Here is an 18,405-nt window from a genome sequence, read left to right on the forward strand (position 1 = left end):
CCTTGGCAACGGAGCGTACCATTACTTGTCGGAGGGGAGTACCCGATTTGTAATAGAACACTTTTTTGTTTGTTTGTTTAAAACAAAAAATGGCTCCGGTGCAACATGGCAAAACATTTATAAAATATAAAATAAAAATAAATAAATAATATATATATATATACAGTACACATGTAATGTTGATACATTTTGTTATATATACATTAGTTGATATTTTTATTCATCATATTTATTAATGTAATGAAATATCTAACTGATTTAAATAAATTATATAACATAATTCGAATTAAATTTGGAGTATTTTTTTTAAATCATGTTGCTTAGTTTCTTAATGTGCTCTGAAATTAAAGGGGCAATAAGCAGTTTTTTTCTTATGAAATAACCACACCTGAGGTCATCAGAAAAATAAAGCATGACCGATGAGGTGTCATTTATTTGCCGTGCACTCTTAGGCACATGCTGGTCACCAGCGCACGTTGGTGTTAGCTTGGGTTTAAGGAGCTTTGCTGACTATTTTTGAATATCCACCTCTGGAAAATAAATGAAATGCCCATCTCTCATTCTATAATAGCTCTGCAAGACTGTCAAACAGAAGGCAAAGAGACCACACGCAGCTTAGAGGATTCAGAAGTAATGCAGAATTAGCAACATTTCTGTTAGAAACGCACGTTTATCATTTTCTTTTGATTTTTAATTGTTTGTATTTTCCAAAATATAAAACTTAAAATCAATAAATGTAATATTATAGTCACACCTTTATGAATAAATCATGCTACCAACATAACAGCCTTGTTGACATGCTATTGTTAGCTTAGTATTGCTAGTGATGCTATTTTGTTGAAGCTGTACATGTTTGTTTTTTTTACAACTTCCGGTACGCATTTTCATAGTTGCACCCCATGAATCAAACGCGACAGAGGGATTAGTGAAGTGAAGTGAGGCTAAAGTAAACTCTGTAACCTCCCCCTTTAACGTACTTTGTAGTATAAATATTTACATTTATGATGGACAAAATAGCATACTTCCCATTTTTTGAACACTTAATAATAATAATAATAATAATAATAATAAACAAAAAACAATTAGTTTCGATTCTGGGTCATTGTAAAATGTGGGTCCACAGCATGAGATAAGTGGATAACCATTTATTAACCAGTTCTTGCAGAATAAAGTGTACAGTAGATTGAGCGTGATACCCACTGGGCACTATTCTAAATCGACTCTTGTGTTTTTGTGTCATTTCTACATGCTGACAAGTTCCAATGGGTGTTTCCAGCTGGAGTCTTTTTTTTAGAGGGCGTTAGGGTTATCCTGTGGTGTACATCGAGGCGGAGAAAAAGGGAGCTCTGTTGTGCACAGAGGAAATGGGCGTTTGCCTTGGAAAGTTTGGATGGAGTGAGTGGGAAAAGAAAATGGGCGTGGCCAGCCCAGAAAAGAGAGGACCACCGACTGGACACAAAATCACAGCAGATAAACTGCTCCTAAAGTCTGGTTTAGGGCAAGAGCAATAATCAGGGTAAGGAGGCATGGTTTGGTTTGGTTTTAAAAAACTTTTATTGAATGTTGTTTGTACAATTTGACATTTTGATTTTTTTTTATTGAATCGAATCAAGGGGCGATACGTTTGTTGCTTTAAACAAAAATAGTCCCAGTTTTAGTCCAGCTTCAATCTCACTTGTTAGTTTTTTATCATAATTAGTTAACCTCATCTCGTTTTTATTTAGTCATCTCTTTTAGTCAACTAGAGGCCGAGCATTTTAGTCTTTATTTTAGTCTAAGAAAGTATTATTTTATTCGTCTAGTTTTAGTCAACAAAAACTCAACATTTTTAGTCTAGTTTTGTTATTTATAGTTTGATTGTCAGGACAATAATTTGATACGTAAAAAAAAATTCTCAGCAGATATTTCCATCTAATCTAAAACTACTTCACATAACATTTTCTCTCATTTTGATGAAAAACAACTTCACACACAATTGCAGTATATCAACAAGTGGCTATTATGACTCCATGCTACAAGCTAGTAAGTATAGCCAGCATGAATTGACGGTTGGATTAATGTTATTTTTGGAACGTTAGTTTTTGCTTGGAATGTGTTGGATTAATGTTACGTTATAAACAACCAACACCAAACTTTCTGTGAACTCACCAAGTTTTTGCGGTGAACTGTGACGTGTCTTTTCAGGTTTGTTGTTATTTTTTGGCTACTTTGTGGCCACATTCCTTCCAGACTAAAATCAAGCATAGGGGTTTTCTCCGCTTCAGTGTACGAGAATGTGTTCATATATCAAGTCTTCTTTCTTCCAGGCAAATTAAAGCATGGCTTTTACCTTTTCAGATTTGTTTAACCTTTCATCCGTGAGTCCACCTCCTGTCTGTCCAAAGTTTTTGTGCACGTTGCACTCGCTAGTTGTTGATTTGAAAGGGTGTGTGTCACTGTTTGTTATTGACAGATTAGCAGAGACATGATTTACAAAATCATAGTTTGCGTCTTTGTCTTTGTTCATGAACTAACATGCCCCTAGATTTTAGTCCAGTCTTTATTAAGTGAGGTACATTTTCGTCTCGTCATCATTAGTCGACAAAAATGTATGCTGATTTAGTCCCAGTTAATTGTTTATTAATAGGGGGTTTATTCTAGACTCGTCGAGTTTCCGTCCGGTGAAAAATGTGTTGACGAAAATATTTGTATTTAGCTTTTGTTGATGAAATTAATACGAGTGTGTTCCCCATTAAATTAATATTTAATAACCATTTAGCTTTCCTGCATGTTTATTTCTTACAAGGAACCTTTTCATTCCATTAATGTTTTTCTGTTCGTTTCAGCCATATTATCACTTTCCATTCCTTGTCCTTTGATGGATGAAATTAGTGTAATGACATAATTTCACTCACCACCCACTCAGAGGGGCCTCTCCTATGATAAAGATCTGCACAAACAATTTCATCCAGTCAGAATTTTTTTGTATCTCTTTATATTTTCTCTTACTTTTTATTTTGTTTTGTGAAAAGAAAACCAAAGTCATCTATGTCCAGGTTTAATCAAACTCAAATATAAGTCCAGTCAGAGGGGTGGAGGGGTAAACTGGGTAAATATTTTGGCTTTGCATAGAGTTCTATGGCCCTATCACAGTTTGGCCAACTCACACGCCACACACATTGACGTTACAGTAATGAGTGATTGCAGTGTTTCCTGCGTAGACCTACACAACCACTTCACTATGATCATCTCTTCACACCTTCCAGTTGATGTTTTTCCAAAACAGGAAAGTCCCCAAACTGATATTTACTGCAGAACCAACAGGCACGCTAAATAGGTCACACTTGTGCATGCCGAATGCTTTTCTCTGCTTGTTGTCATTGAAACGATGCTGTTTGCAGGCAAAAACAAAATGGCCCTCCTGCTCATGTTTGTGACTTTGCTGCATCTCGTCACCCTGGCCATGCTGTTCATCGCTACCATGGAGAAGGTAGGTCACAATGTGAATGACTGTTGATGAACCACGTTTGTAAAACTCACCAACTCTTTTCTTTCAAAGTCCTGGTGGGTGTGGGACGGGATGGAGAACTCAGATCTGTGGTATAATTGTCGATACGATAACATCTCAGGAACTTGGTTGTGCGCGTCTTCCAAAGAAACTGGTAACAATATCTATTTTCTTGACCTTGTTCATTTAAAAAATGAAAACAAAACATCTGTTTGGGTCTCTCAGAGTGGCTTCATGCAGTCCAGGTCTTGATGGTCCTCTCTCTGGTCTTCTCCTCGGTTTCCTTTCTGGTCTTTCTCGGTCAGCTTTTCACCATGTCCAAAGGTGGACTCTTTTACTTCACTGGGCTGTGTCAAGTCTTTGCAGGTAAACGTGGAGAGATTGCGTTTTTCTAGGACAAATAATCAATAATGCTTGCATTTTACATTTTCACAATGGGGACAGTTGATAAGTCTTTGGATGAAAAAAGCAGCTACTGCTCAACGGGAAATAAATAAATAAATAAATAAACAATACATGAGGTCTGTCTGCCATTGTAAATTTATGTGTGTGATTTGTGTGTGTGATTTGTGTGTGATTTGTGTGTGGTCTTGTTTTTGTTACATAGTGGGGTCAACATTCTGGGATTTCACAGAGTTGTGGGGCCCACCTGTCCATGTGGGGCCATTTTGCTGGGCCCCACAAGTTACGACCTCTTTTTGAGAGTCAAGACTTGGTTTTAGAGTTTAGGTTTGAATTGGGTTATGTTTGAGGTTAGGGTAAGGAATAGGGGTAGGCAATCATTTTTGATGGTTGGGGTTAGGGGAAGGGGCTCGGAAATGCATTATGTCAATGAGATGGCCCCACAAAGATAGTAAAACAAACGTGTGTGTGTGCCAGGAAACGGGAAACTACTGGTACGTGTATAGACACTGCATACTTTACTCATATCAATATCTTTATTCAGGTCTGACGGCTTTGTCTGCAGTACTCATCTACACGTTACACAACAAGGAAATCCTCCAGGACAACAGAGAAGTGACTTTAGGACACTTTGGCTACTGCTTCATCCTGGCCTGGGTGTGTGTGCCTCTCCTGCTGTGCAGCGGCATCATTTACATCCACTTACGCAAGAAAGAGTGAACAGGCAAAGTAACAGAATGTATGTAATAATAGAGAGTACTGATTGTTCACAAATTTGTAATTTTTTGCTTTCTGTGCTTTGGTCAATGGAATTTATTTTTCTGTGACATAAACACAATTATAACTTAATAGTCTTATTATGTTAGCAAGGGTCGGGATCATATCCTCAAAATGTAGGCTACTCTTAACAGTATTGCAGAAGACTGTTTGAAATGCTGTTTTTTTTTGGGGGGGGGGGTAAGTTTTCCATTGATGAACGTGATGATTGATGAATGTGAAAATATCTCATATGTAGCACACACTTTAGAAAGATGCATGCACATATCTATTTTTCTACCTATATCTTTTTTTTGTAGTAATAAATATCACTCAAAGAAACAATGTCTTTAGTGTTCTCTTTTGACAATGTGTTACCACTTACAGCCAGTTGCGGTCCAAAGTAGATGTAAAATAAGGTCACATTTTGATATCACAAAAAGGAATAATACAACTTCTAAAAATAATGGATTGGGGGGAAAATGGAACGTTGTTGATGGTAGTAAATTAAAATAAAACACCATAGTCATTCTGAGATTCCATGCACATATAGTACTATATATGAAATTGATACAGTAAGTTGAAAGAAATAAAGCATGGTATTTAAGTAATAATTTAGAAGAAGAAATGGAAAGAAAATGTAGTAGGACAGCAAAAGGAGAAAGCAACAGTTGGAGCAGGAAAACAGAATCAGACAGACAGTGACACTATAAAGTGATGAGTTGTGTTGATCGTTACCACGACGACCTCAGACAACGCGCCCACTGGTGGCCTGTTCAAATACACAACAAAGAATACGCGTAATGCGATGACGTCAAACGCAAGAGCATTGTGGATTCAGAAGCAGATAAAGCCGCTAAAACAAACCAGCATCATACAAACAAAAGGAATATAATTCGACATCGCATTGACCATTCATTTGCACAGTTCATTTTGGAAATTTAAGTTGAAATCGGGGGGTTTCCAAATTGTTGATGTGCGGACGTGTTTTTGGGGTCCTGAACGAATCATGGAGTCCAAAACGCAAGACGTCCTACCTTCAACCGAGATCATCCCCCTCGCCTTGCCCAAAGGAACCGAAAAGTTGTGTGAACTGTGTCAGAAACGAGCATACTTGCAATGCGCCAGGTGTCGAGTCACCTTCTATTGGTAAGACCAGCAACTATCCGAACATCATCACAAGTAGTGCCTGAAAGCGACACTTGAGTACAAATTAGTATCTTGACAGAAAATATCTTTAGAGAGTGGTTAGAATTTTTTAATGTTTTGAATTAGTTTACTTAAGTGACGCAGTTAAAGATACAATTAACTATTCTGCTCTTTGCTTCAAGCTCAGGCTGACTGTGTAAGTAACATAACGAAGACGATTATAGGGGACACGCACTGGACTCAAATTAAACATTTTAGTTCGGAAATGTAATGGGCTAAAAAAAATTAGTTTATAATAAGAGATATAATGACGTAAATTATAGCTACGGGAAATGTATATTTAAGAAGTAAAGAAGCATTACGCATTATCTACTCCGTTACATTACAAGACTGATTACAGCAGGTACACTAGGGTTGTGACACTAGGTGGCAGTGTTGTCCACGTGGAGATCTTCGTGTCATGTGACTGTCGTTGCCAGAAAACAACTGGAAATGAAATTAGCACTTCTTTTTTTTTTATTCATTTGACTGCTTGCCTCGCTGAGTTTTATACTGGAATACACCACACCCGAATGTAAGAGTCCAACTAATAAACTAATTAAATGCAAGCATGTAAATACATGTGAGGTCACAGTACATCTGTGTAGTTTTTTTAGACTTGTACAACGTTGGCAATTCTACAAATGAAAGTGTTATGAAAAGCTCAACACATGTAACCCTCTAATTCAGTCATAAACGTAATTTGTTGGATCATTGCATCACATTTTTTCCAAAGATTTACTGTTCTCCCATGGAGGATATAAAAACTTACATGGGCCCTTCGCACACCCCACCCCTGCTTTAGTTGTCTCCAGTTGTTATGATGCCCTCGAGTGCACCCTTAACCCTTTAGGGCAAGGTCGCAAAAGTTCTCCCATTCTGTTCAAGTGCAGATACTTGCACTTACTCTGTACCACTAACAGTTTGCTGTAGCCTATCCACTGTGATGGACCAAACACAGAGGTCAAATTGCATGTACGCACAGTTTTTGCTATGGGCAATGTGGGCGACATCTTGAAAATTTACCACAGCCATTGAGATCTTAGCGTCAAATGTCCATTTTGGTTCCTTTAAACTGGAAATTTGAGATTAAATGAACTTTTACCAAAAAAATGAAGCATTTCGGTTATTAATGGATGGTTCATCATGAAACTTAAACCAGTCCTGACATGTGAGCATACTGTAGTTCCAACAACTGGAAAATCTAGTTTTAAGCAATTAAACACAACATGGCAAATTAATTTCCTCATTCTTCAGATTTTGAACATCTGAAGAACAATTCTGGCATACGTAAACTGAGTTGCCAGAGGTGCATTTTTCTTTGGCCCATTCTTTGCATATGTGACAACAAACCCCAAAATGACTGAGATAGGTTAGGGTTGGTCGACTGAACTTCTGGGTGTGTTGGCAGCCATCTTGAATCTAAGCTTTAATGTGCTTTATTTACTCTTCTTCCACCACTAAAAGGCAGTATGGACTCCTGGACTGGCACAAAAAAAATCGGCCCAGCCCAGCCCGACTCTTGCCTAACATGTAGTTTTTTGTTTTTTTTTGAGAGAGAGAGAGAAAGAGCTCAGTAATTTTACAGATTCGAAATGTTGTCATCATTGCTCTTTTTTTCTTTTTCTTTTTTGTATGTGCGTGATAATGTGCACATGCGGGTGTGTGTGTGCATATGTGCATGTGTGTGAGTGTGTACTCATTATTTCACCTAAAACCTATTAAAAATCCAATACTGTTCACCTAAACCGAATACTTCAGAATCCAGCTCGTCGTGAAGTTGTCAGGAGACCCGAGGAAGGATCAAAGGAGAAAAAAAAAAGGAAAGTGAAATCCAGCACCGACCAGACATCACCTACTACCCACCGGGTTACCAACCAGAATCTTTCACCAACCCTAGAAACATCTAAATTCCAACAAATTAGGGAGACCTCAAAAGACCAAAGGAAAGACTGAGGAAACGAAGGAAGGATAAATGAAGCAGAGTGAGATCCACAGACATCAGCCTCCACCGATTCAATGACCAGAGGAAGAAGCAGATTGTGTTTGAATTTCAGTAGATTGTGTGTGGTGGATCTGGCATGCATGAAAACCTCCACCAAAGAGGGGAGCCGTCGACCCCGGCCAGGACAGGGCAAGCACAATCCCCCAGGGCCCCCCAGGCCGCGGCAGCGCCATGGCACAACCCCCGGGCCCCTCAGGGGCCACCGGCAGGAGAGCAAACCCAGGAGCCAAGAGCGAACTAGCAACTACTAGAATTCATTTCATCCATAGACAACCTAGTGTGTTTGCAACAAAGCAACAGACATCTGGCTGATGTGGATTTACTTGCCAAGTTAAATAACTTCTAACATACTTTGACATGACATTTTGTAAGCTACATGTGATATCGCTTTTTAAATATGTTTTAGTGTGTTAATGTAAAGCTTCTTAAAATGTACTTGAGATCCACTATGTGACAGAGCGTCTCTGGACTCGCCATCATCAGCATCAATCATACAGTTGCACAGCAGATTTCGTATGATGATGTCATTGATGGTTTTGCATCAAAGAAGGCTAGAAAAGTCAGTTTTAGATTGTATCGTAACTGTTGTTAATGTTAATGCCAGTTATAAACTGGGTGAAAAACACAGGTTGAAAAATAGTTTTTGTTGTACTTGTGGTTTTGTATTTAAGATGATATGTACTAAAATAATACAAGCAATACAATATATTGCTTGTTGCGTTGGTGGCATGGCAAGGCCACTTTTAGTGGGGCCGGGTGGAGATGTGGGTGGGGGGTGGGGTTCAGATGGTTATGGTTGAGGGGTCGCCAAGAGAATATTTCGCCCAGGGCGCAAATCTAGACAGAACACACGTGTGTACACAGAGGCGTAGAAAGTATTGTTTTCAAATGTAAAAAGCATTATAAAAATATTGAAGTACAGATACCTGAAAACTTACACACTGCTAATGTCAGGCATACATTAACTGCAGTCTTGAGAGCCTCTTAGCAGGCTGTTGCCGGTTTATTTTGTGAACACTTTCATGAAATTGATAACATGCCTTCAGTGTGTGTGTGCGCAGTGAACCCCCCTCCCCCCAATCCCCGCACCCCACCATAGTCAAATGCGATGAAATGCTTTATAGCTAAGCATTCTTTTTATATTTAGCTTGGAAAGGACAGAGCTGTAATTACTTTTCCACTTTCTGTGTGCTTCGGGCTTGTCAGTAGCACACACTTTCAGTCCTTATTTTTACAACTTTGACCCAAATAAATATTCTAGTTGAGTTTGTTGACATCAAGCCTGCTAGTACCACAGATGGAGGACATCGTCTTCAGTGCTGTCAGCAAATGCTGCTTTTGCAAAGACAGTATTCAGTTTTGACTGGGTCTGTTATGAATTATCAATGTTTCCTGTTGTGAATGCAGTGTTGTGTAACTATGCTGCTGCTGCATCTCGATGTTTTTCCGAGTTTGCTTACCTTAAAGGGTGAACTCTAGAGACACTTTTCAGTGATTCAGCACAGTTCTATACCATTTGACAAGGTTTAAGTTCAACTTCATTGTCCTTGTTAAGGCAGAGGTTACTTTTGGATGTGACGTGGCCAAAGTATTTTGCCTGCTGGCTTCTTCGTCTGTCTCCGGCACAGAGACCGCAGCCCATGTGCTCCTCCAGCGGAAAGAAACACGAGACGCCAAGGCGAGTTGCAGCAGCCTGAAGAAAATTACAGCAGCCGTTCGGCAAAAGCATGCAATTTAGTATGATGATACATCTAAAAATGACTCGTGACTCTTAAAGGGGACATTTTATGCAAAATTAACTCTTTAATTGCGTTCCATCGCCCGGGTCTCCCATCAAGGGTCTCCCATCCAGTGTGATTTTTTTTTCATCTTTATTTTTTTTTTGAGAAAGCTCAGTATTGTTCATTTGGTAATCTTATCGACATCTCATCATCATTGCTCTCTCTCTCTTTTTTTTTGTGTGCGTCAGTTTGTGCGGGTGTGTGTGTACACATTAATTCACCTAAAACCTATTAAAAATCCCATAACGTTCACCTAAACCGAATACTTCAGAATCCAGCTAGAGTCGTGAGGTTGTCAGGAGACCCGAGGAAGGATCAAAGAAAATAAAGGAATGTCCAGTGTGATTTTAACAACCAAGTTAATCTTTTGTTATCATCCCATTTCTGAAAATGTGTATGAAAGTTAGCAATTCTGCCACCTGCTTGCCTGTTCTATAGCCAAGTTTCACCCTGGTTGTCATGGGGGATAGTTTTATACTTGCCGTTTGTCCAGCTGTATTAAATGTGCTCACTTGCATGACACAGGGCCTAAATATTGCCGTTTGCAGTTTGTTTTCACCATGTCCGAGGAAGAACAACCTATCAGAAACCGAAGGCGTGACCTACAAAGTCTTAAGCCTTGCAGTCGGGCACACCCTGGTCACCGGCGTGCACCCGCAGCCTCTTGCTAACGTGTTAGCTTGGGCTTCAGGAGATTTTTTTGACAACTTTGAAAAATCCACCTCCACCTTCATAATCGCATGCCCTTATGAATCGTCATAGTGATGTTTGCAGCTCTAGTCAGACTTGAGTCATGTTGTACAACCCTAACCTGCAGGTCTCCTCTCCTGGTTTGCTTTCACTTGACAGCGATGAGGAGCACCAGCAATCCGACTGGATTGGAATCCACAAGAGGATATGCCAGTTGCTCGTTCCCATTCGGACCCCATCACTTTTTAGTATGCAGCGTGCCCGCCGCATTGAAAATCTACTCAAAACGGTGAGCCCATAACATGCACCTTGAAATGTGACCTGATGCCAAGTATTACATCCCTAGGCCATGAAAGATGTAGTATCTCCTACCAGAAACTAGTTTTCTATTTTTCCCTACACATCACACACACACACTTTTGTTTTACTATCTTTGTGGGGCCATCTCATTAACATAATGCATTTCCTAGCCCCTTACCCTAACCCCAACCATCAAAAATGATTGCCTACCCCTATTCCTTACCTTAACCATAACCCAATTCAAACCTAAACTCTAAAACCAAGTCTTGACCCTCAAAAAAGAGTCTAGACTAGACGCTAACTCTAAAACCAAGTCTTGACCCTCAAAAAGAGGTCTGAAGTTTTGGGGCCCAGCAAAATGGCCCCACATGGACGTGTGGGCCCCATAACTCTGTGAAATCCCTGCATGTTGGCCCCACTATGTAAGAAAACAAGACCAGACACACACACGCATGCTTTTCTTCACCTCCGTCCAGTACTGTGGAACCAGTAAATGTCTCCTCACTAGTTTCTCTTGATTTTTTCTGTTTACCTATAAGTGAAAGTTGTAAGGTCACTGTACAAATCATTGATTTTTCTATAATGGTTCATACACCTGTATGTATGTATGTAAACACTCATGAACCCAAATCATATGTATTTTAATGCTAAAATTTGATTTTCATTGTTAGTAATATTTTTTAACTACCCTCACAAATGGGAAAAAATGGGAAAGCATATTATTAGGCATTGGTTTGATTATATTTGTTATTTGCAATTATAATTGCTGCATTTGCAAACTGAACAGAAACTTTTCTTGTTTTGGTTGATTTGTGAGTCAGCTCAAATTTGTGTCGAGAAAGAAACAAAATGTCATTCTGTTTCAAAATTTGTTTTGTGAGAGGTTGTCCGTCACACTTTCTTTTTCTTTTTTTTTTGCATTTCTGCAGCAGGCGACATTAAAACACACACTTTGTGTGCGTTGTCTTGTTAGTATGTACTTTTGAAATATCCTTCCATTCTCTGAAGCGGTTATCCTCACTAAGGTCACTGGTGTGCTGGAGCCTATTCCACCTACCAGTAAGAGGCAGGATACACCCTGAACTGGTCGCCAGACAATTGCAAACTGTTGAAGTAATTATACTGTACTCTCACAAGTTTTTTTCCCTTTAAATAGAAAACCTATTTTCAACGCACTCAAAATATATTCAGGCCACCTTATATTTCTTTCTCATTGCCCCCCCCCCCCACCCCCCGGTCTCAACCTTTTCTGCAGTCGTACTGTTTACTCTGCAAATTTAAATGAGAGATAATGAATGGATGTGATAAACAATGACAAAAGGTTTATGGTGGCTGCCTGCCCAATGCTTGCTCCTTTCTTTCATAACTAGAACTAAAGTGAGGTTGACTTGTATCTCTCTGTCTCCATGAGTTGTACCAGTCTAGTTCACTACCATCACTAAAGCCACTTGACTGTTTTCCACTCTCAACTTCGATTCATTACTTGTGACAGCTTCTCCACCCATCATTGGAATTTATACAGAATTTGGGATAGGCACATACACCTGCTCGACGAGACATGCATTGGCTCATGTTGCTTGTTTTGAAAGGCAACAGGTGACAGTAGATTAGCACTTTTAACTGGTCATAATAACAACAACAAAAAGTTCAAACGACTCTTAACTCATTCACTGCCATTGACGGCTACAGACGTCAAAAATGTATTTGAACTATTTCTATTAGTTAAATTTTTTTTCCACTTTTGCTAGCAAGAGTATGAAAACCTAGAAAAAAATATTGTAAATTTAGAACAGATTAATCGTTAATTAACTAGTGAAGTTATGTGATTAATTACAATGATTTTTTTTTTATCGCCTGACGGGCCTAATAAAAAAAATAAGAAAAATAAGGGGCATTTAATCGGAATTAATCGCATGATAATTTTATTTCTGTTATAAATGTACAATCAAAAAAATTGCGATTTTCATAAAAAAAATTATGTAAAGATTTTTTTTTTTAAACTAATAGAAAAACTTCACATGAATTTTTGACGTCTATAGTCGTCAATGGCAGTAGATGAGTTAAAGTTCCTCCGACTAAGCCTGAATTTGGTAAAGCGGCTTTCGGTTTTTCTGCTGTAGGAAAATCCACAATTCCTGTAAAAGTAAGTACCCAAACGAAGCAATCGTATAAATCAGCAAGTTATGAATACCCCATGTAGCAGCCCCCCGCGAACAAGGATGAAACTTTACTGATGATTTGTCGTTTTATTTTTATCACTGTGAATCGTCATGAGTCACCGTGATAGCTGAAAGATATTTCAAACCCATGCAAACAATGATCAAAACTGTGTACATGTACAAACATAAGTGCTAATAAACAAACTATAAACATAATGTTTGGAGGGGCTACCAATAAAAAACAGGACATTCCTCGACACTGCGCAACAAACTTTTCCAGCGTACTTACGCTATCAAGTTATCTTATGTACAAACAGCACTGAACCGGAAGCGACTCTTCAAAATAAAAGTGTTAGCCCAAAACCGGAAGTGAATATTTACAATGCAAATTTCAAAATAAAATATAGGCAATATTCCGGTAAGAAAATATAACTATGTTTATTTACACCCCACTTACTTCACTTTCCTGCAAAATGACAAAAATTGATTTAGCCCAACCGAGTTCTCATAGTGGCTCAAATAAATGAGAGTACCGTGAATTCTCGTTTGTCCATAGTGTGCGCGATTGGCTGCCGACCAACCGAAGGAGTGCAATGCCTCTCGTCCAAAGTCAGCTGGAACGAATAACTATAAAATGATTTGATGGCTGACGAATTGAATTGTATCTCGGTTGCAGAAAGAGCTGATTGACATTTGCAGGTTGGTGGCGGAGAGCAAGCTTTCTGCGGGGAAGCACGAAGAGGCTGTGCCTGCCGCCCAGGCCTGCCTGCGCTGTTCCGTCGACGTGTACGGACCCAACACGGTGCAGCTGGTGCCTGCTTACCTGCTGCTGGCTGACGCCAACATGGGTGAGGAGTGGCACCCCTGCTCGTCCCATGTCTTGTACGTTTGTATTTGTGTGATTGTGTCACGCAGGCATGGGTAATGTGGCCCTGGTGGCGGAGCTCCTGTCCCAAGCGGAGTGGGCGGTGTTGAAGAGTCCGGAATGCGGCTATTCCGTCCACCACCGGCTGCACAGGAGCATGGGCTGCCTCCACACGGCTACGGGTCACTTTGAGGCAGCTCTTTTTCACTTTGCAAATGACGTGCGTGTCATGTAAAGTCAGTTGATGCACATTTGCCATCGTTTCATGCGAGGCTTTATGTCTGACATGTTTTCAGATATATTTTGCCAGTGAGGAGTATGGTCTGGACAGCACTGTGACGCGCGGAGGTTACTTCCTCATGGCTGATGTGTTTGTCAAAAAGGGGGAGCCTTCTATTGTTCATTCCTTGTACACGGAGGTGATAATATAAGCCAAATATGGTCAAATTCTGTTTGTTTCCTCTACAAGTAAATCCAAATGTTTCTGCTTAGGTGGCAGAGACCTGGCACTCTCACCTGACCAAACTTTTGCAGAACCACATCCAAATTTTGCAGAAGAACCCCGACATGCTGGAGCCTTCATTTGGTGAGTCAACGTATGCTCATATGAGCCAAGACAACATTTATTTACTTATGTCTTTTCAAATAGGTTCTGTAAATGGCTCATTCAAGCGTGAACGTTGTCCATACATGTGCGTGGTTGTTTTGTTTGTATGTGGACTGACTACCATTACGCCTAAAGTCAGCTGGGAGTCAGAGAGGATATGTTGGGGGGAAAAAAAAGAATTTCGTAAATAACACTGCTCTGTATTAAATATAAAATTCATATAATTAAGAAATAAAAAATAGCTTGCAATAATGCAATGTGATGCAAAACAGAAAAACATGTTTTATTTCACCTATGTTGTGAACAACACACAAATTGGATCCATACACGGTCAATGAAATTCAACATATGACATCACAATAACCGCACTCCTTGCGATAACCCGCTTCATTGACGTATCACTGAAAAAGAAGGTCAACAGGGCTAAATTTAGCTGAGCCGACTTGCTGGGCAACCGGAAGGCTAAAGCTCAGCTTCCCGGCACGCATGCTATGAGACCGCCGCTGACACAACTTCGGCTGCGCGGCATCCGCACTACTAGCCTCTATCACAGCTGCTGCCCTACATACTGTATGACGCTAAGCTTGTTAGCTGCCATGCAATTTTGCCAGTGGATGCTTCAGCACTTCCCAAACAGTTCAAGACCCAAAGGGAAAGAAAACACACATTGTGTATTGATTATAGATAGAGCATTGGGCATAACACTTCCAAAATGTCATCCATTAAAAAAAATTTTTTTTTTAGATCCACTGAATGTGCCCTGTGATTTTCTGGTGACTCGTCCAGCAGGAACAGCTCACCCAGTAACCTAATGCGGACAAATACAAGTATTGTACACACATTGTGTGACGTGTATCTCTTATCATCCTTTAACCAGATAAAGGTCAGCAAGTGGAAGTGGACAAAATGCTGAGGACCATTTTAGAGTTTGAGCAGGACGAAAGCCAAAATGAACCCGCTCACGTGGCTCTGGTTGCCCACTCGTTGGCCATGCTCTCCTTCCTGGGGGGGGATGCCACCAAGGTGAGTCGCCTGCCAAGGTGAGCGGCAGTCAACATACTACTAACACAGTGACACAGTGCCCTATTTAGCCCGTGGCGTACTTCCTTTAGTCGGCCGTCTCCATGTGAGATTATCTGTGATTGTTAAAGCTTTAAAGATGAAGCGGGGATTTAGTGGAAGCTGCACTCATGCGACACACACGTTGAGTTTCATGTCTTTGCAAACAAGCAAGCGCTCTTTGCTTGGAAACAGCTCAATTGTTGATTTTACATTCTTTATATTATTGTGGTAAAGAGTTTATTCTAATATTTCGTTTTGTTTTTGTTGTTTATTGACATGGATGCGTACGCTAAATAAAAAGGAAAAAAAACATCCCATGAATGTTCAGTAAGTTTAACACCTTAACTCATTCACTGCCATTGACGGCTATAAACGTCAAAAATTCATTTGAACTATTTCTATTAGTTAAATATTTTTTTTCACTTTTGTTAGCAAGAGTATGAAAACCTAGATTTTTTTTGTACATGTAGAACAGATATGAAATTTGTGATTAATCGCGAGTTAACTAGTGAAGTCATGCGATTAATTACGATTAAAAACTTTAATCGCCTGACGCCCCGAATTTTTTATCTTTTTTTAATTTTAATTCATGCACTGCCATTGATGGTATAAACGTCAAAATTTCATTTTAACTATTTCTATTTAACACCCCCCCCCCCCCCACTTTTGTTAACAAGAGTATGAAAACCTAGAATTTTATTATCCGATATAAAATTTGTCGTGAGTTAGTCATTCAATTAATTACAATTAAAAATGTTGTTTGTATGTGGACTGACTACCATTACGCCCAAAGTCAGCTGGGAGTCAAAGAGGATATGGCCCTAATTTTTTAATGATCTTTTTATTTTTTTAATGAATTTATGGCAGTGAATAAATTAATGTTCTTGTAACTGTAAGCTAGAATCATAACAAAATTAGTTATAAAAGTGCAGAAATAAATCATGCGAGTTGCATTTCTTGAATTTAACTGCTGAAATAAATTGTATCCATAATATTCAAATTGATTATTTAAGTGTCCAGTGACTTGGGAAGGAAATTGTTTGTCTGCTAAATGAGGACGTCCACAGAACTCGGCACACGTTAGAAACGTCTCGACCAGACATTTACACCTTGGAAAACCTCGTCTGCATCGCTAATTTCCATTAAGCTTAAGTAAGTGTCTGGCACATTTTGCACACAAGGATATAAATGCCAGCCGCACAAATAGAACACCTACAGTTATGTGTTTGTTGGCTATTACAGCACTTAGGTTGAGTGCGATTCACTGGGAATTTAGGCTAATTTAATAGTGAGGTGTCATATAGCCCTAGGCAGTATTGTGAACCTTTTTGGGCTTTTAAGCCATTTCAAAATAAAATACTGCCCACGGGTTAAACCTAAATATATTGTTTTGTTATCAGTCAACATCCATGTGAAATAGATTGATCTCCTCAACCCAAAAGCGAGGGCACTACACTACTGCAATTTTTTTCCCCCATTTCACTCAAGTGGTGGCATATCCAAAGCTTGCTGGGTCATTCTTCCGTCACGTGTGTGACATTTTCAGAACAATTCTGTTGTTCTTCCGGGCTTCAAGCTTAGGCAATAAATGAGACCTTATAAATGATAGGATATGTATTGTGTTGGCTCTGTCATCAGCATATATAAATAGTTATTTCACTCCCCTTCTCAGTGATACAGCTGTGCTGCGTCACGTGTGTGACTCACAAACACGTGACATAACCCCAAACTTGCAAATTGGAGCCCTCGCCAAGTCAGACTTTTACATTCTCCCTTGATATGGTTCTTTTAGTCAAGATTATGCTTGAATGGAATTTTCTAAACAATATTTAAGATCCTTATAGCCAACCTTCAATTGAGTAAATTTCTTGTTTATCTGCATAAATTCCCATTAATTTGCATAAAGTCACATAATTTCCCATGGAAAGTTTCCGACTTTGAAAATCTTTAGAATTTTGCAACCCTACGAGCTGCTTTGTTTCGTGGATGAGGGGGTGCGCCCACTTCAACAAAATGTTGAAGTGTGTATGTGACCTAAAAAAGTTGGGAAAGAGTTTTTTTTTTTTTTTTACACACCTACACACATGATTGAAGAAATAGTTATTTGATTGCAATTTTGCCACAGCTCTCAGTCTTATTTCCACGTGTCTCTTATTACTCGTCTGCACTGATCTACTTTGGAAAAAACAGATGACATGCTACTGTGCTATAATGACCACTTTTCTCTTTTCCAAGTGTGATGACAATGTTGGTCCGAGTGGGACTTTAGACGCCACGGTCACAGTTTGCCTCCATTTGTAGCCTGCGGTGCAGGAGCTGTTATTTGAAAAGTATAGTGTAGCGAAAAATGATGCAACCAGATTGAGGATTAAGGTCCGAATTCTACTGGACACTGAATCCCCTACAGACATTTGAATCCTGAAATCTGTCTGTGTGTCTGTCTGTCTCCATACATCCATCCTCTGCGTGGTATGCAACATAAAATGTGTACAGCGGTGTAGATTGTAATTAGTAGCAAGCAACCAAACAAATACATAACTAGCTTAGTAGGTTGTGTCATCTGAAGGGTAAAAAGTGGGCTGAGCAAAGCAGGCTGGGTCGGATTGCGGTTGATATTACATAAATCAGCTTTCCCTTTCTAGAGTGTGACGGCTGCCGCTTGTCTTTGTGTGTGTGTGTGTGCGTGTGTGTCAGGCACTGGGATTTGGACGCATGGCGCTGGAAGCCAGCCAGCGGATACCAAACCATGACCTGACGGAGCCCATCCGGGCTCTGCTGCAGCTGCTGAGTAAAGACCCGCAGCTGACTTCCGCCTAGCCTCTACAGCTGACCCACTCAATTCTTTAACTCGATCCACTGAGAATCGACATTGTCAAGAGTCATGTGCTATATATATTGTATGTGTCCCTGAAATTGTTGTCCGCCCTGTCAATATGGCGCAACCCCCACTATAAATATGTGGACTTATCTCTCATAATTTTCATCACATTGTGTGTGGCTGTAGTTGGATGTTGTCAAACTTAACATGTTCTCTCTGTCATAGTGAAATCTACATTTATTTATAAAAAATAAAATAAAAAGGGTGTTAGCATGTACATTATCT

At 39.6% G+C, this 18,405-nt stretch overlaps 2 protein-coding genes across 5 annotated transcripts; both read left to right on the forward strand.

The window, feature by feature from the left end:
* The first annotated feature begins 1,420 nt into the window (after positions 1-1,420).
* Positions 1,421-4,952, forward strand: LOC147178672 (epithelial membrane protein 3-like). Of its 2 annotated transcripts, none has more exons than XM_086068827.1 (5): positions 1,421-1,516; positions 3,381-3,469; positions 3,539-3,641; positions 3,713-3,853; positions 4,434-4,948. In XM_086068827.1, exons 2-5 carry the CDS (start codon positions 3,392-3,394, stop codon positions 4,607-4,609), a joined length of 498 nt encoding a protein of 165 aa, XP_085924953.1. In that variant the 5' UTR covers positions 1,421-1,516; positions 3,381-3,391; the 3' UTR covers positions 4,610-4,948. The 2 variants fall into 2 exon arrangements, with proteins under 2 accessions (XP_085924953.1, XP_085924955.1); XM_086068829.1 differs by lacking the exon at positions 1,421-1,516 and adding an exon at positions 2,050-2,184 and having other exon boundaries at positions 4,434-4,952.
* Positions 4,953-5,483: 531 nt separating this feature from the next.
* Positions 5,484-18,397, forward strand: zmynd12 (zinc finger, MYND-type containing 12). Of its 3 annotated transcripts, XM_086069190.1 has the most exons (8): positions 5,484-5,794; positions 10,469-10,598; positions 13,445-13,616; positions 13,684-13,853; positions 13,930-14,052; positions 14,126-14,219; positions 15,118-15,263; positions 17,997-18,397. In XM_086069190.1, exons 1-8 carry the CDS (start codon positions 5,655-5,657, stop codon positions 18,117-18,119), a joined length of 1,098 nt encoding a protein of 365 aa, XP_085925316.1. In that variant the 5' UTR covers positions 5,484-5,654; the 3' UTR covers positions 18,120-18,397. The 3 variants fall into 3 exon arrangements, with proteins under 3 accessions (XP_085925316.1, XP_085925317.1, XP_085925318.1); XM_086069191.1 differs by lacking the exon at positions 13,684-13,853 and having other exon boundaries at positions 13,445-13,650; positions 13,944-14,052; XM_086069192.1 differs by lacking the exon at positions 5,484-5,794 and having other exon boundaries at positions 10,470-10,598; positions 13,468-13,616.
* Positions 18,398-18,405: the final 8 nt, after the last annotated feature.

Source organism: Leptonotus elevatus, chromosome 2 (genome assembly GCF_054856555.1).
Source record: "Leptonotus elevatus isolate MCC_2025b chromosome 2, RoL_Lele_1.0, whole genome shotgun sequence".
NCBI lineage: Eukaryota > Metazoa > Chordata > Actinopteri > Syngnathiformes > Syngnathidae > Leptonotus > Leptonotus elevatus.

Coding starts and splice junctions, on each gene's coding strand:
- LOC147178672 (XM_086068827.1), top strand. CDS start 3,392: ATGGCCCTCCTGCTCATGTTTGTGACTTTGCTGCATCTCGTCACCCTG. Junction 3,642..3,712: donor CGCGTCTTCCAAAGAAACTG/GTAACAATATCT, acceptor TGGGTCTCTCAG/AGTGGCTTCATGCAGTCCAG. Junction 3,854..4,433: donor GCTGTGTCAAGTCTTTGCAG/GTAAACGTGGAG, acceptor ATCTTTATTCAG/GTCTGACGGCTTTGTCTGCA.
- zmynd12 (XM_086069190.1), top strand. CDS start 5,655: ATGGAGTCCAAAACGCAAGACGTCCTACCTTCAACCGAGATCATCCCC. Junction 14,053..14,125: donor TTCATTCCTTGTACACGGAG/GTGATAATATAA, acceptor GTTTCTGCTTAG/GTGGCAGAGACCTGGCACTC. Junction 15,264..17,996: donor TGGGGGGGGATGCCACCAAG/GTGAGTCGCCTG, acceptor CGTGTGTGTCAG/GCACTGGGATTTGGACGCAT.